This window comes from Rattus rattus, chromosome 15 (genome assembly GCF_011064425.1).
Source record: "Rattus rattus isolate New Zealand chromosome 15, Rrattus_CSIRO_v1, whole genome shotgun sequence".
In the NCBI taxonomy this organism is placed as follows: Eukaryota; Metazoa; Chordata; class Mammalia; order Rodentia; family Muridae; genus Rattus; species Rattus rattus.
In genome coordinates this window covers 31,171,894-31,186,148 of record NC_046168.1, presented here as the reverse complement: position 1 = coordinate 31,186,148, position 14,255 = coordinate 31,171,894, and the positions used below count along the sequence as shown (strand labels likewise).

The following is a 14,255-nucleotide window of genomic DNA, read 5'->3' as shown; positions in this document are numbered from 1 at the left end:
TCTTTCAGTTTCAGCTCAAAAAATGATTTGAGCCCATTCTTTGTGGCACCCCTGCGATACAGGACAAAGTCTGGAATGTGAGTTAGGGAGCCGTAGCCTGAAGCCGACTCTGTTTCTGCTTAATTTGGAAGCAGGGCTGCTGGAGATGGAACCCAAAGGCTCACGCTTGCTGGGCAAACCCTGGAGCTCGGTCCCCACCTCCACGTCTGCATCAGATGCTAAGCGGGCAGCTCCATAGTGGAAATTAAGCAGCAAAGATTTTAGACTTGCATAAGGAGAAACTGTTATGTGATGAGAGTGCTGTCCCAGCTGGGCGGGGTTTCTATTCTGTATTTTACAGCAACCTCGGAGCTGAAGCTTCTGCTGTAATTTTTACTGCAGAGGACTTAACTGCACACACTCTTGGAATGTGCTGGGAGGTAGTGATCAGAATCTCACCTTAAATTTACCTTCAGACATAGAAATCATTTAGGCTCACAAGTTTTTTCCTTTGTTGCTTTATTTGAAACCACTGTAATTAAGAGTCTTGTTCCTTAGATTAAGGTTTGAAATGGCCCGTGAGCCTCGATAATGTTCTGTCCTCATAAATGGACAGCCTCAGGATTTGGAACCCACACAGAACGGCTGGGCTCAGTGTGTGACTTTGAGTGGGGCTGCCGTGCAGGGCACGGACAAGCCCATGCCGTTCTGCGAAGCCTCCCATAGCCACTGAATGGGATGGGGCAGAGGCTAAGAATGGAGGCCACATCCCACATTGGTGGGCCGGAGTCCTGGGCCCCTGTCTTCATCCATAAACTTTCTCTTCTTCCGGGTGCTAAGTACACCAGCTGTAGAGCTAGGCTCTGTTAACCCTTACTCCATCCCCACCCTCCCTAGCAATCTACCACCAAAGCAAGGCCCTATTGGCAGCTATGAAACGTACTTCCTACATTTACTATAAAGAATGACTAAAATAAATACTTTCCCCACAGTTTTAACATTATCTACTCATTTAATATGTATGAGCATTTAATCCACATGTCTGTCCATGCACAAAAGAGCACACCGGTTTCCCTGGGTTTTACAGATGGTTGTGAACCGCCCTGGGGACACTAGGGGATGAACTGAGGACCTCTGGGGAAGCAGCCAGTTCTCCTGACCACTGCTCAGCTCTCTTCCCAGCTTTTATTTATTTTTCCACATTTTAAAATCACCTTTGGTCAAGACCGTTTTTGTAGTTGTGGCAATGTACCTGATCAGCTACTGTTTACTTGTTTCCGTGTCACCGGGCCTCCAGAGCTGAACTGTTCAGAGACAGTTGTTTCATAGGCTGTAGACACACGGAGGACTCTGTTCTGACATCAGTAGGAACCTCAAAGCACCCCAGCTAAGGCACTAATGTATCCCTGCTTCCCTTTATCAGGGGCAACACATGTCCATCATCCATGCGGAGTCCAGTGACCCACGGCCAGACAGGCCACATCACGGAAGAGTGCAAGTGGTTGAGGTAAAAGAGGAGAGCAAGGGGGGTTTTGATGATTCCCCCGTTCTGTGTTTTATTTCTTTCATTCGGGTTTTTATGTACACCCACATGCACACACGCACATGCACGCACAAAGCGCAAACCTCCACCACATAATCTAGAATATAATATGCCACCAAGTGTTTCGTGGTTACATGGTTTTGTCCCCCTGCCCTCCAACTCTCTGTCTCTCTCAGAGCCGGGTAGAGCACAGCCTCCGCTATAGTTCCTTAGGTGACGTTTCCCCCTTGTCTAAGAAACGCTTTCTTATTGGCTTGAAACTTGCCAGGAAGGCCGGTCAGCAAGGTTCCTCCGTCTCCAACTCTTACCTATCGATCTACTACTCGTGCCTAGAGAAAGCAGAGAGCTCATGTTTCTTAGTGTTGGAGGGGTGGTTCAGTGGTTAAGAGCGCTGTCATTTTTTCTGAGGATCTGAGTTTAGTTTGCAGTCCTCAGACCGGGTGGCTCGCAACTTCCTATAATGCCTGCTGTAGGAGGTCCAATGTTCTCTGCTCTCTCTCAATAAACAGCTTCATGCATGTGCCTGGCATGCAGACCTGCCACATACACACAAGTAAATAATTAAAATAAACCAGCAGAGATAGAGACACACCAGAGAGGTTGCTTTCTTTCAATCACGTGTGTCATCTACAAACCAGGAAGAGACCCTCCTGATGTAGCTGGTACAGCCAGCACCTTGATGTGGGGCTTGGAGCTTCTAGAACCGTGACAGACTAAATGCCTTGTTTCGTCTGGCTAACAAAGTACAAAACTCCACCACGGGATCTAGAATCTAACAGACCATAGAGTGTTTGATGCTCACACGGTTTTGTTCGTATTGTCTTTTGGAGGCAGACGTGAGTTTGAAGGAGCTCAAGTGTCCCAATGTATAATGGAGACTCCAGAAAGAGAAAGGAAAACATTTGAAGAAGCAATCGCTTCCCTAACTTGATGACAGTCACTAATGTATCAGCGCCAAACCGTCACCCCTAAATCCAATAGATGGAAGGGGGTTACACAAGCGTGTTGTAATTCACATGCAGAAGACAGAGAGCTGCACAGGCGCCATGCCATCACATGCAAGGGGTCCTTGGTAACATGAGGTATTTACCTTATGAGTGGATGAGGTATTTAAACTACTGAAGGGGGACTGAAAACAATGGCTCAGCAGGTAAAGGCATCTGCCAGCAAGCCTGAGGACCCAAGTTCGATACCAGGAATCTACATGGTGGAAGGAGAGGACCAGCTCCTGCAAGTTGTCCCCTAAGCTCCACCATAGAGAGTAGAAAATTACAAACGGAAGGGAACAGTACAACAAAGAATTGTGTGCAAACTGTGTGCACAACATTTAGCTCAGTGATCTGAGCTATGAGCAGAAAATTCATGGCTAAGTAACTGCTTGATAAGAAGTGCCTGGTCTCAAAACGCATACGGCATGTGAGTCCACTGATGTGAGATCCCCTAAGATATTCCAACTCCTAGAAAGCGGGGTGTGTCTTTCCATGGCTGGAGTTTTGGTTTCCAGCACGAGCAAGTTTTTCAGACTTGTGCCACGTTGTGCTCACCGCTCAGATGACTGTGCTGTAGGAATATAAGATTAAAATGGGTACATTTCATTCCATGTGTGCTTTTTTTAAATAATAAAATTACACACGCCTATTACAAGTCAAAAATGATCTGAGGAGTCATGGATAGTGTCTCACACTGGAAAGCTCAGCACTCGGAGGCACAGGTGAAAAGGATCATGAACTCCAGGCCAGTCTGGGCTACTTAGCAAGACTCTACAGAATAAACAAAACCCCTCCAAACAAACAAAAAAAAAAAAACAAAAACAAAAAAAAAAAACAAAAACAAAAAAAACAAAAACAAAAAACAAAAAACAAGCAAACATTAAAAAGGAAGTGAATGGGGTTGGAGATTTAGCTCAGTGGTAAAGCGCTTGCCTAGCAAGCGCAAGGTCCTGGGTTCGGTCCCCAGCTCCGAAAAAAAGTAGAAAAAAAAAAAAACAAGCAAACATTAAAAAGGAAGTGAACAAAGTAGCAATCAATAAAACAAACCTGTGGGAGAGAAGACTGCGTACTGTCCTAGTTATGACCTTAGCCAGCATTACCTGATTTAGCCGCCTTTTCTTCCTGCGTCTTCGTCACTGACTCTATTCTTCCCAAATTAAAGTACATTTACAAAGGCATAGCCCTGGTCATGGAGACCCCTTCCCGGGATTAGCCTGGTGTGGCTGTGCCAGGAAGGACACCCCCAATCTTCCTCTGAGTCTCCCCCTCACCCCCCTGCATACATGCTAGCTGTCTTGGTTTGACCTGTTCTAGGACCCTCTCTCTCGAAGAGACCTTGCCTAAGAAAGCCTCTCCATTTGCCCATGCAGGGAAACTTCAGGCACGCAGGCAACAGTGCCCCAGTGTCCCGGGAAGAGCTGATGGCTGTGCTGTCCAGCCTGGAAGGCCTCTACATCCGGGGCCTCCACTTCACGGAGACACAGCGGCTCACCCTGGGTGAGGTAGGGCTGGAGGAGGCCTCTGACACGGGAAGTGGCCCCAGGGCCCATCTTGTGGAGATGTGTACCTGTCCCCCTGACTACACCGGTGACTCATGTCAGGTAGGCAACTTCACCGGGGTGGTATTCCCCACCTCCCTGCGGCCCCGCCCGTGTCTGGCTTTTCCTGGCTGCTGTCCAGCAGCGCGGCAGTGTTGGGGTTCTCTCTATCATCATCCAAGTGTGCTGGGACAGATCTGGTATCTCCCTTAGGCTACCTTCAGGGGTTCAAAACGTTCCAAAGGCATCACAGAGTTTTGCCATTTGAAGGTGCTTTATAGATGTAGAAATCAGAGGTAGGGAGGCTGTGTTAGCCCCCTGCCTGCCACCCCGCCACCCCGGCACCCTGGTGCAGTTAAATCCTGGATTCAGAAGGCAAAATCTCATTCCCATTTTCTACCTCTTAGGTCTGAGCTTTTAAAGTCAGCCTCCCATGATTAAAGTGTACCACAAAGTGAAACTATCTTCTATCTCACCCATAAATCAATGTGTTCTTTTCCTAACAAGAAGCAGTGTTAGTAAAATTAGGAGATAGCGGTGATGTTGTTCTGTGTACCCCACAAACCAAATGTACATAAAGGAGCAAAGCTCTTCGCTCCCCTGTGTTTTTCAAGCCAAAGAATATTTCCCTTGCTTTATGGGAACTCCTTTCCTTGTGAGTTAGTTCATAGGTTATACCTTCCATCGTCTTTCTAGCTGACAAAATATAGATAGCCCAAGGAAAAGAGGAGTGGATTAGCACCCTCCTGGCCAGGGTGTGGGCCTTTGCCTTGACTCAGCCTGTGATTTACAGCTGCTCTAATGTCTGGTGCTGTCTGCAGGGCCAGGTGGGTAGAAGGTGACGTCTGCCCCACCCCCCCCAGGAATTACAGAAGACTGCACTTACCCATGGAACTCTTATGCGCTCTCTCCGTGTAGGCTGACTCATGTGTGAAGTTTAAAGGTGGGGCCCCTGCCGCAGACAGCCTTCTTTCCCTGAGTCAGGCAGGCCCGGGCACTGCAGGAAGGGCAGGTATAAGAGGAAGAACACAAAGGTTTGCACGCAGCCAGGCAGGACACCCAGGGATCAAGATGCCGCCTACAGCGAGGTGGTCGGCCTGGAGCACAGGATGTCTGTGGATCTTTGGGGCAGCTCTGGGCCAGTGCCTGGGGTATGGCTCAGAGCAGCAAAGGGTAGCATTTCCTCAGCGTCCAGGGCAAAACCATCTGCAAGCAAGTTATATGGAGCTTAGACCCAGCCAGGTAATGCTCCTTTTACATTTCGTTTTGGGGTGGGAAATGTGTCCAGCTTGGTGGCGTTTAGAGTTAGGGTTATTAAGGAGTAGATGGGTGGGCTGGGGGAAGGGCAGATGGCCTCCCAGTTGCTGTGAGTGGCAGGGTTTACTGCAGTGCCTGACAGATTGCTCTCCTGAGCATTAACCACAAACCCTATAAACTCCAGCCCACCTTGGAATTCCCAGACAGCCAAGAGCCTGGATGCTTGTGGAATATTGGTCTACCATGAAACTCTGTGCCCTTTCAGAACTGGCTCAAGCCTGGGGCAAGAGTCTATTACATGTAGGCTTGCAAGTTTCACCTGGAAAAAAAATGACCCAGGAAGTATAACATGAGAAACACTAAGAGACACGACTAAGAAAAGCGGTCAAAGTTTGGGTTGTACCTCATAGACATGGTGCAGTTTGTCAGGCAGGAAACGTTCAGGAATTCCGTGCACTCCTTACATGCCCTGGCTGCTTACAGAGAAATAGAAATGGCTGCATACTTACGAGAAATGGAGCCTGCGGCTCATGACGTGGGCCTGGAAAGTAGATGGAGCATGATTTTGTCATCTGTAATATGAATAAATTGTTACTAGAAATTTTATCCTTAAAATGGCTTTGCAAAACGTCACCACTTATAACACCTCTTGGTGGATGTAACCTATTAGGACACATTGATTTTCATCTGGACTAAGTCGTCAGTAGCCTTTGAATACGTCTGTAAAATGTGTTTGCTTGCTTTGTGGAGGCACGAAATGGTTACAATTGAGTCACTGACAAGTACTCTGAATCACATGACTAGAAATCGGGCGGGGCATCCCCCCCACCCCGCTGGTAATTAAAGCACATCAAGGTGGATGATTTTGTTTTGATCGTGATAGACTGTTCTTTCCCAAGGAAAGCTTTCTGCCCAAGCATGGTACCTTCAAACGAGACCTGTTTGTTCATTTGGATAATTTGTTCCTTACCAAATATATAATTCTGAGCAAGTAGATGGTGTTAGCGTCAGCTGGCTGGTTGCAGATACGATCATCTCCCTTCCCTGGCTGGATTTCATTCAGATGTGTCTCACAGCTGAGCCAGCAGCAAAGAACAGTCTTTAATGCTTTAATTCTCCGTTAGACAAGCCTGTTCATGTACAGCCCACAGAGAAAAATTTCCAATATATCCATTTGTCTAAACATGGTCCCTAATCTCTTAAAGGAACATTACATTAGACGTTCTGTTCTGTCGCTTGTATGGTCTTTAGGAAGGAGTTCCTGGCTGGCACCTGATTCCTATATTCTGGTTGTCCACGTGCCAGCCTTTGTGGGCCCGGGCTGTATGACTGGCCAGTTCATCTCAGCGTCCCCGTTGACTGTCATTTCAGTCTTATGGACACATATGCTGTTAAGGACAATGAGACAGGTTGAGTTATTAATTCTTCCTGTTGCTTTAAAGATGGGAATCTGGGAGCTCAGAGCAGCAAACAAGGAGAAATGCCCAGTTTTAATCTATGAATTGATTAGCTCTGCCAATATAAAGACCTTATCTACCTATTGTCCTTCCCAAATGCAGGTGGAATTCTAAATGATTTTAGTGGGCACTGTAAGAATCAAATCATTTTTTTATTTATTCGTTGGTTTTTGTTTTTGTTTTTGTTTTTTTTTTTTTTGAGATAGAGCTTTACTCTGTAGCTCTGGCTGGCCTGGAACTCACAGAGATTCCCCCTGCCTCTGTCTTCCAAGTACTGAGATTAAAAGGCTGTTGGAAAGTTCTTAACAGAGTCTTTTAAACAGGACATAAGTCCATGGGAAAACGTTAACTTTTTATTCATATAAACACCAGTAACCCGTGTTTTTAGAGTGGAAGGAGACAGTAAAGAATTGACTGATGGAATATTGACCCTAAAACAAGACCAAACCCGGGGACCGTGAGGCGGGATCTCTGTATATGTGGTAGAAATTTTTCTCAAAAGTCTTGTATGTGAGAACTCAACACCTTCCTTCTACCCAGGCTTCCTGGTGACCACTGGTTAGTAAGTGTCACTATGATGATTTCAATAACCGTACCATTTTGAGTAGAGTCCATCGAAGACTCTATGTCACTCCACCTCACCCCTCACCAGCCAGAACCCATACTTAGGGAGGGGTGGGCTATCAGGAGAATCTTGACTTGAGTTGTTTGGTTTAGTTGTCTACTCCCGTAAGGACTGCAGTCCTGATCCTCTTACCTCCTATCTGTCTACCTCCTCAACCCCTTAATGGGCACATGGAGAGGGACCCATGTGTGGACAGGGGCCATGTACAGAGAGGGGCCCATGTGTGGAGAGGGGTCCTGTGTGGAGAAGGATCCATGTGTGGAGAGGGGCCATGCCCACATCTCCTTTCTCTGCTAGCTTCCATTCCCATGGTCCCAAAGACCTAGCACAACCTGATCAAAAGCAGCAGAGTGGCCTGGTGGTTGGTATCAGAAATCCACATAAGACCGGGAGAAAGAAGGTTTTTAAAACCCCGACTTCTTCACAGTCAGAATGGTAACAAGCTTTCAAAAATAATTCTTCTCTTCTCTTTGTATCGATTGAACGTTTTTTTGTTTGTTTGAAAATAGGGCTGTCGCCCAGGATACTATCGAGACATCAAAAGCTTCCCTGCGGGAAGGTGTGTTCCCTGCAATTGCAACGGACATTCAAATAGATGCCAAGACGGCTCGGGAGTGTGCATTGTGAGTAAATTGGTTGTCCCACTGTGTTGGCAGGCAATCTGTTCCTCATGCTTTGCCTGAGACATCAATGTCCCATCTCCCATAGAACCCTAAACAGATTGCTATGGCCTTAGCTTCTGAATCACCAGGCCGACTGAGGTATTTTACACTCGACTTCTGCCTGCTTTGTAACATACACTGTCAGAGAAGAACACCTATCTGAACAGTCATGAGATACCTTAGCTCCCATTTTCTCTGCCCCATTAAATATATTAAGAGGTGGATCAAAGGGCTCAAGTCTTGCCTAGATATAGTAACTCTGAGCTGTCAGCCTAAGACTCAGTTTTGTAGGGGTGGCATGGGTTTCAGGACGGACACTTGAACAGTAGCTCAAGAAAGCTATTACAGGTGCTGAGCATGGCAGAGTGCTTACCTAGTGCTCACAGGGCCCAGCACCATATGAACCAGCCTGTAGTCCCAGCACTCTAGTGGAAGCAGGACAATCAGAAGATGCCTTAGTCACTGTTCTGTCCTGTGAAGAGACACCATGACCACGACAACTCTTATAAGAGCAGGCATTTAATTGGAATTGCTCACAGTTTCAGCGGTTTGGTCCATCATCATCACGGTAGAGAGCATGGCAGCATGTGGACAGGTGCTGAGTAGTAGCTGAGAGCTCCACAACCACAGGCAGGCAGAGAGCAACTCTGGGTCCAGTTGGGCTTTTGAAACCTCAAAGCCTCCAACAAAGCCACTTCCTCCAACAAAGCCACACCTCTTAATCCTGGAATAGTGCCGCTCCCTGATGATGAAGCATTTTCAAATACATAGCCTATGGGGGCCATTCTTGTTCAAACCACCACAGAAGTTCAAGGTCATCCTTGGCTACCTGGCAAGTTGAGGCTGTCCTGAGAGCATGAGACCTTGCCTGGAAGGGAGGAGGAGAAGAAGAAAGAAGATTAAAAAAGAAAAAAGAATTAGGGAGAAGCGGGTACTGGAAGTGACTTATGACTCACCCTGCAAATACAAGCACCTATGGTTGCCACGATAAAGTGGGGGCAGCGGAAAGGTGGGCAGGTGGATGTACCAAGGAGGAGAAGGGATGGCCTCACCTCTCCATCCTCACAGCCTCAGGTCTTCCAGCTACTGTCCAAAAGTCAGTGCTCATAGGCTAGAAAAGGGTCTTACTTTGGGATATTGTATCAAATTCTCTGTAATAATATTACAGCATGATAGCACAAGTCTTTAATTCTAGCAGAGGCAGACAGATCTCTGTGTGTTCAAGGCTAGCCTGGTCTACATAGCAAATTCCAGGTTAAAAAGGCTATGTAGTAAGACCTTTTCTCAAAAAAAAAAGTTTTTAAAAATTAGTTTGTTAAGTAATTTTCATCTCCAAAGACCCTTTTTAGATTATTTGTTTATTTATGTTTAACTGTCCTCCATTCTTCCTTCCTATGAGACTTCTCCCTGTTTGATAGCCAGGACCTCCCCTGTGAAGGCAAAGACCTTTGGAAATTCCCTCTGACTCGCTTTGTGTAACATGGCCAGTATCTGCAGGGTCCCTGGACTGGACTGAACCTGCTCCTCACATCTCACGGATCTGCTTCAGCCACTAGTTGGGGCAGGCCAGAACAGGAGAGAGCCAGAGGGCTGCCTGATGGATTCTAACCTTATATGTTCAGACAGATGAAACGGAACCAATGGCTGTTTTCTAGCTCATAAGTATTCATGAACAAAAGTCTGTTGGATACTGCCTGTGTGTGTGTGTGTGTGTGTGTGTGTGTGTGTGTGTGTGTGTATGTGTGTGTGTCTGTGTGTGTGAGTCTGTATGTGTGTGTGTCTCTGTGTGTGTGTCTCTGTGTGTGTATGTGTCTGTGTGTGTCTGTGCGTATCTCTGTATGTATCTGTGTGTGTGTGTCTGTGTCTATGTCTGCCTGTGTCTGTGTGTGTGAGTCTGCATGTGTGTATATCTGTGTGTATGAGTCTGTCTGTGTGTCTGTGTCTGTGTGTATGTCTGTATGTGTATGTGTGTGTGTTTGTCTGTTTGTATGTGTCTGTCTGTGTGTATGTGTCTGTCTCTGTGTGTGTCTCTGTGTGTGTGAGTCTGTGTGTGTGTCTGTGTGTCTGTGTATATGTCTGTGTGTATGTCTGTATGTGTATGTATGTGTGTGTCTGTATGTGTCTGTATGTGTGTGTGTCTGTCTGTGTGTATGTGTCTGTCTCTGTGTGTGTGTGTCTCTGTGTGTCTCTGTGTGTGTATATGTCTCTGTGTGTCTCTGTGTGTCTGTGTATGTGTGTGTCCGTTTGTGTGTGTCTGTGTCTGTGTGTGTCTGTGTGTGTGAGTCTGTATGTGTGTGTCTGTGTGTGTCTGTATATGTGTGTGTCTGTCTGTCTCTGTGTGTGTGTCTGTGTGTGTGTCTGTATATGTGTGTGTCTGTGTGTGTCTGTATATGTGTGTGTGTGTGTGTGTGTGTCTGTGTCAGTCTGTGTGTGTCTGTGTGTCTGTCTATGTGTGTGTATGTTTGTGTCAGTCTGTGTGTATATGTGTCTTTGTGTGTCAGTCTGTGTGTGTCTGTGTGTCTGCATATGTGTGTGTATGTGTGTCTGTCTGTCTCTGTGTGTGTGTCTGTCTGTGTGTGTGTCTGTGTGTGTGTATCTGTGTGTGTCTGTCTGTGTGTGTCTGTGTGTGTGTCTGTGTGTGTGTTGTGTGTGTGAGTCTGTATGTGTGTGTCTGTGTGTGTCTGTATATGTGTGTGTCTGTCTGTCTCTGTGTGTGTGTCTGTGTGTGTGAGTCTGTATATGTGTGTGTCTGTGTGTGTCTGTATATGTGTGTGTATGTGTGTGTGTCTGTCTGTGTCAGTCTGTGTGTGTCTGTGTGTCTGTCTATGTGTGTGTATGTATGTGTCAGTCTGTGTGTATATGTGTCTTTGTGTGTCAGTCTGTGTGTGTCTGTGTGTCTGCATATGTGTGTGTATGTGTGTGTCTGTCTGTCTCTGTGTGTGTGTCTGTCTATGTGTGTGTGTCAGTCTGTGTGTATATGTGTCTGTGTGTGTCAGTCTGTGTGTGTCTGTGTGTGTCAGTCTGTGTGTGTGTCAGTCTGTGTGTGTGTCTATGTGTGTCTGTGTGTGTGTGTGTCTGTGTGTGTCAGTCTGTGTGTGTGTCAGTCTGTGTGTGTGTCAGTCTGTGTGTGTATGTGTGTGTGTGTGTCAGTCTGTGTGTGTCTGTGTGTGTGAGTGTGTGTGTGTGTGTGTGTGTGTCAGTCTGTGTGTGTCTGTCTGTGTGTGTGTGTCTGTGTGTGTGTGTCTGTGTGTGTCTGTGTGTGTGTGTGTATGTGTCTGTGTGTGTGTCTATGTGTGTCAGTCTGTGTGTGTGTATGTCTGTATGTATATGTATGTGGCAGAAGCGTCGCCTTCATCAAGAGTGGATGTTTGTCTTACCACAGAGCCACTGCAGAGATTAAGCCTACCTTCTAAAGACTGCCAGAGAACAAAAGGGACTTTTCTAGATTCTGTATGCTTCATGGAAGGATAACTTGTGGGACTCATACTTCGTTCTTCAACCAAGCAAGGTTTTCTTTTCTACTTGCTATTTCTATAGTTTTCTCTTTGCTTGTTCTAAAGGCTGCTGGGGCTCCCCCCAGGCAGACTACTCCCAGGAAACCCTGAGAATTTGCTGTCTGGCCAGTCCTGAGATCTGGGCTGAGCTCAGAACCCCCAGATACAACCCTTCCTCTGGAGAACCTTCTTGCAATGTGTACATCCTACATCCGCCCTGCCTATCCACCAGGGCAGCAACTGTGAGGCAGAGGAGCTAACTGAGCCTGGCATGAACTCCTGAAACCCAAAGCCCCCTCCAGTGAAACATTTCCTCTAACAAAGCCACACCTCTTAATCCTTCCCAAACAGTTCCACCAACTGGGGACTAATCCTTCAAACATATGAGCCTGTGGTAGCCATTCTCATTCAAACACTACCTGACCATGCTTTATGTAATTTTTAATTCCTTACAGGTTCATAAAGCATGGATTTGTTTAACTGTGTGTCTTTTCCATTAGAGACAAGCTCTATCCTCTAGCAATTGATTTTTCCTTACTCAGTCCCAGGACTTATTTAAGTCTTTATATCCATTATCTTGCCTGGTTCAAGCACCATGGTAGCATACAGGTAACTGTCAGAACTCAATCTTATTCAAGGTCATCTTAGTTACCAAATGTCTGTAGTACAGGCAATTGTCCCCACTTCTCTCTCTGTGGCCCCCCGCCCCCTGTGTGTGTGTGTGTGTGTGTGTGTGTGTGTGTGTGTGTGCACGCTCGCATACTTGTACTTGTATGTGGGTATGTGTGTATTTGAAACTTTGTTGTGAGGATGGAAATCTGTTCTATCTTCTGTCAGGCTGGGTGGTGGCGAGTCACAGAGATGCTTCCTTGTGGAGCACCCTCGGTAAGGCATTGACTTTGACATGAGGATAATTGGATTTACACAAACACAACTCCTTAATTCTCTGGGACTTGTATTATAAGGGTCTTCTGATATGATGTAACTTTCCACTGTTTTCACAAATTCTATGTATATTTAAACCTATTTAAAGTTTATTGCCATTTAGAGTATTGTAGTGAATGAATTATGAAGTAAAATAGGGTTAGTCCCAGAGAAGACCCTTTCTAAAAGGACAGGGAGAAGCCACACTTCCCAGGGACCAAGGGCAGTTTTAAATATTTGCTTGCTTGCTTGTTTGATTTCGCCAGAGTCTCGGAATGTAACCTTGGCTGGCCTGAAATGTTTTATGTAGACTTGGAAGGCCTTGAACTCTCAGAGATCTGCTTGTCTCTGCCTTCCAAGTGCATGCATTTATTCATGCATATATATATATATATGTATATATCAGCACATGTAGCCTACCTTTTGCTTTCTAAAATGCTCTCAACAACATGGAAAGTTCTCTTCTAATGGCATATTTAAGAAAACAATGCTTATATGTAGTCGTATGACAATAAAAATTGATATAGGAAAAATATAAAACTTAGATAAATGAAGGAACTTACCCAAGAGGCACAGCTGTGAAAGTGATATTGTGGCATAGGAACAAGATGAGCTTTCTCTACTCTACCTAATAAAAAGACACTGTGAAGTGTGAATGTGTGAGAGTGCAAGAGTGTGTGAGTGTGTGTGTGTGTGTGTCTGTGTGCAGCTGGAGGAAAATGCTAGTGTGCTTCCTCAGTACCATCTACTTTTCTTCTTGTTTGTTTTTTGAGACAGGGCCCCTTGATGGCCTGGAGCTTAGTTAGTAAGGCACAGGGATCTGCCATACCCCTCTCCCCAACTTGAAGTTACAAGCATCACCACCACAACTAGCTTTTAAAATATGGCTTCTGGGGAGCAACCTCAGGTCCTTGTCATGCCAGGCAAATATAAGTACTTTACGAAGGCTGAACTCTCATTCCAGCATCCCAGTATTTTTGTGTGGTACCAACAGCAATTAAACAGGAAAAAAAATACATATGGTTAACAGAATTCATATGATCATGCAGCCAGAGGACTCGAGTTATGATTGGATGGGATTAGGGGCTAGAATTGAAGTTCAGTTGTGCCAAACTCACCAAGCATACTTGAAACTCTGAGATTAGTCTTTAGCACTGAAAAAGATCTGTAAACTGATAATGACCTAAAAATGACCCATGCAATAGACGGCTAACTCATTGTCCTGTTCATCTGTCCCTAGAACTGTCAGCACAACACAGCTGGGGAGCACTGTGAGCGTTGCCAAGAGGGTTACTATGGAAGCGCCATCCATGGATCCTGTAGGGTTTGCCCCTGTCCTCACACCAACAGGTACAGTAGAGGCTCAAAATTGCACCCTGTAGCCTGGCAGTCGCACAGAACTGAGCAGATGGGAGAGGGCTAGCGGGCTAATGCAAAGTCCCTGCTAAAGGGCTGTGAGTTTTCTTGCAGTGATAACTGTGTTCTAAAATTGACCATAATGGTGGTCACTCAAATCTGTGGCTTTACTAAGACCATGGAATGTATACTCTGTGTGGGTAAACTGTATGGTATGTGAATAATATTTCACTAAAGCTGCGGTTCGGGTATGGTTTTTTTTTTTTTTTTTTCAGAGTGGCCTTCCTAGCCGCCCTTTGATTATGAGCCTAGACTTTAACGACTGAGCCATCTACTTTTTTTTCTTAAATGGGCAGACATGAATACAAGAGAAAAACCAAAACAAAACAAAAGCAATTATCAAACAGAAACCATCTTTTAAAATTGTTCCC

General features: G+C 45.8%; 1 protein-coding gene across 2 annotated transcripts in view; it reads left to right on the top strand.

Annotated features, from left to right (window-relative positions):
* Lama3 (laminin subunit alpha 3) overlaps nt 1-14,255 on the top strand; it is a 228,620-nt gene that overhangs the window by 149,244 nt on the left and 65,121 nt on the right. The window contains exons 37-40 of one of the 2 annotated variants that reach the window (XM_032885613.1): nt 1,403-1,486; nt 3,882-4,112; nt 7,898-8,011; nt 13,709-13,818. In XM_032885613.1, coding sequence (XP_032741504.1) covers nt 1,403-1,486; nt 3,882-4,112; nt 7,898-8,011; nt 13,709-13,818 — 539 coding nt within the window. Of the gene's footprint in view, nt 1-1,402; nt 1,487-3,881; nt 4,113-5,039; nt 5,292-7,897; nt 8,012-13,708; nt 13,819-14,255 lie in introns of those variants that run through there. The other variant, XM_032885614.1, reaches the window with a different exon arrangement.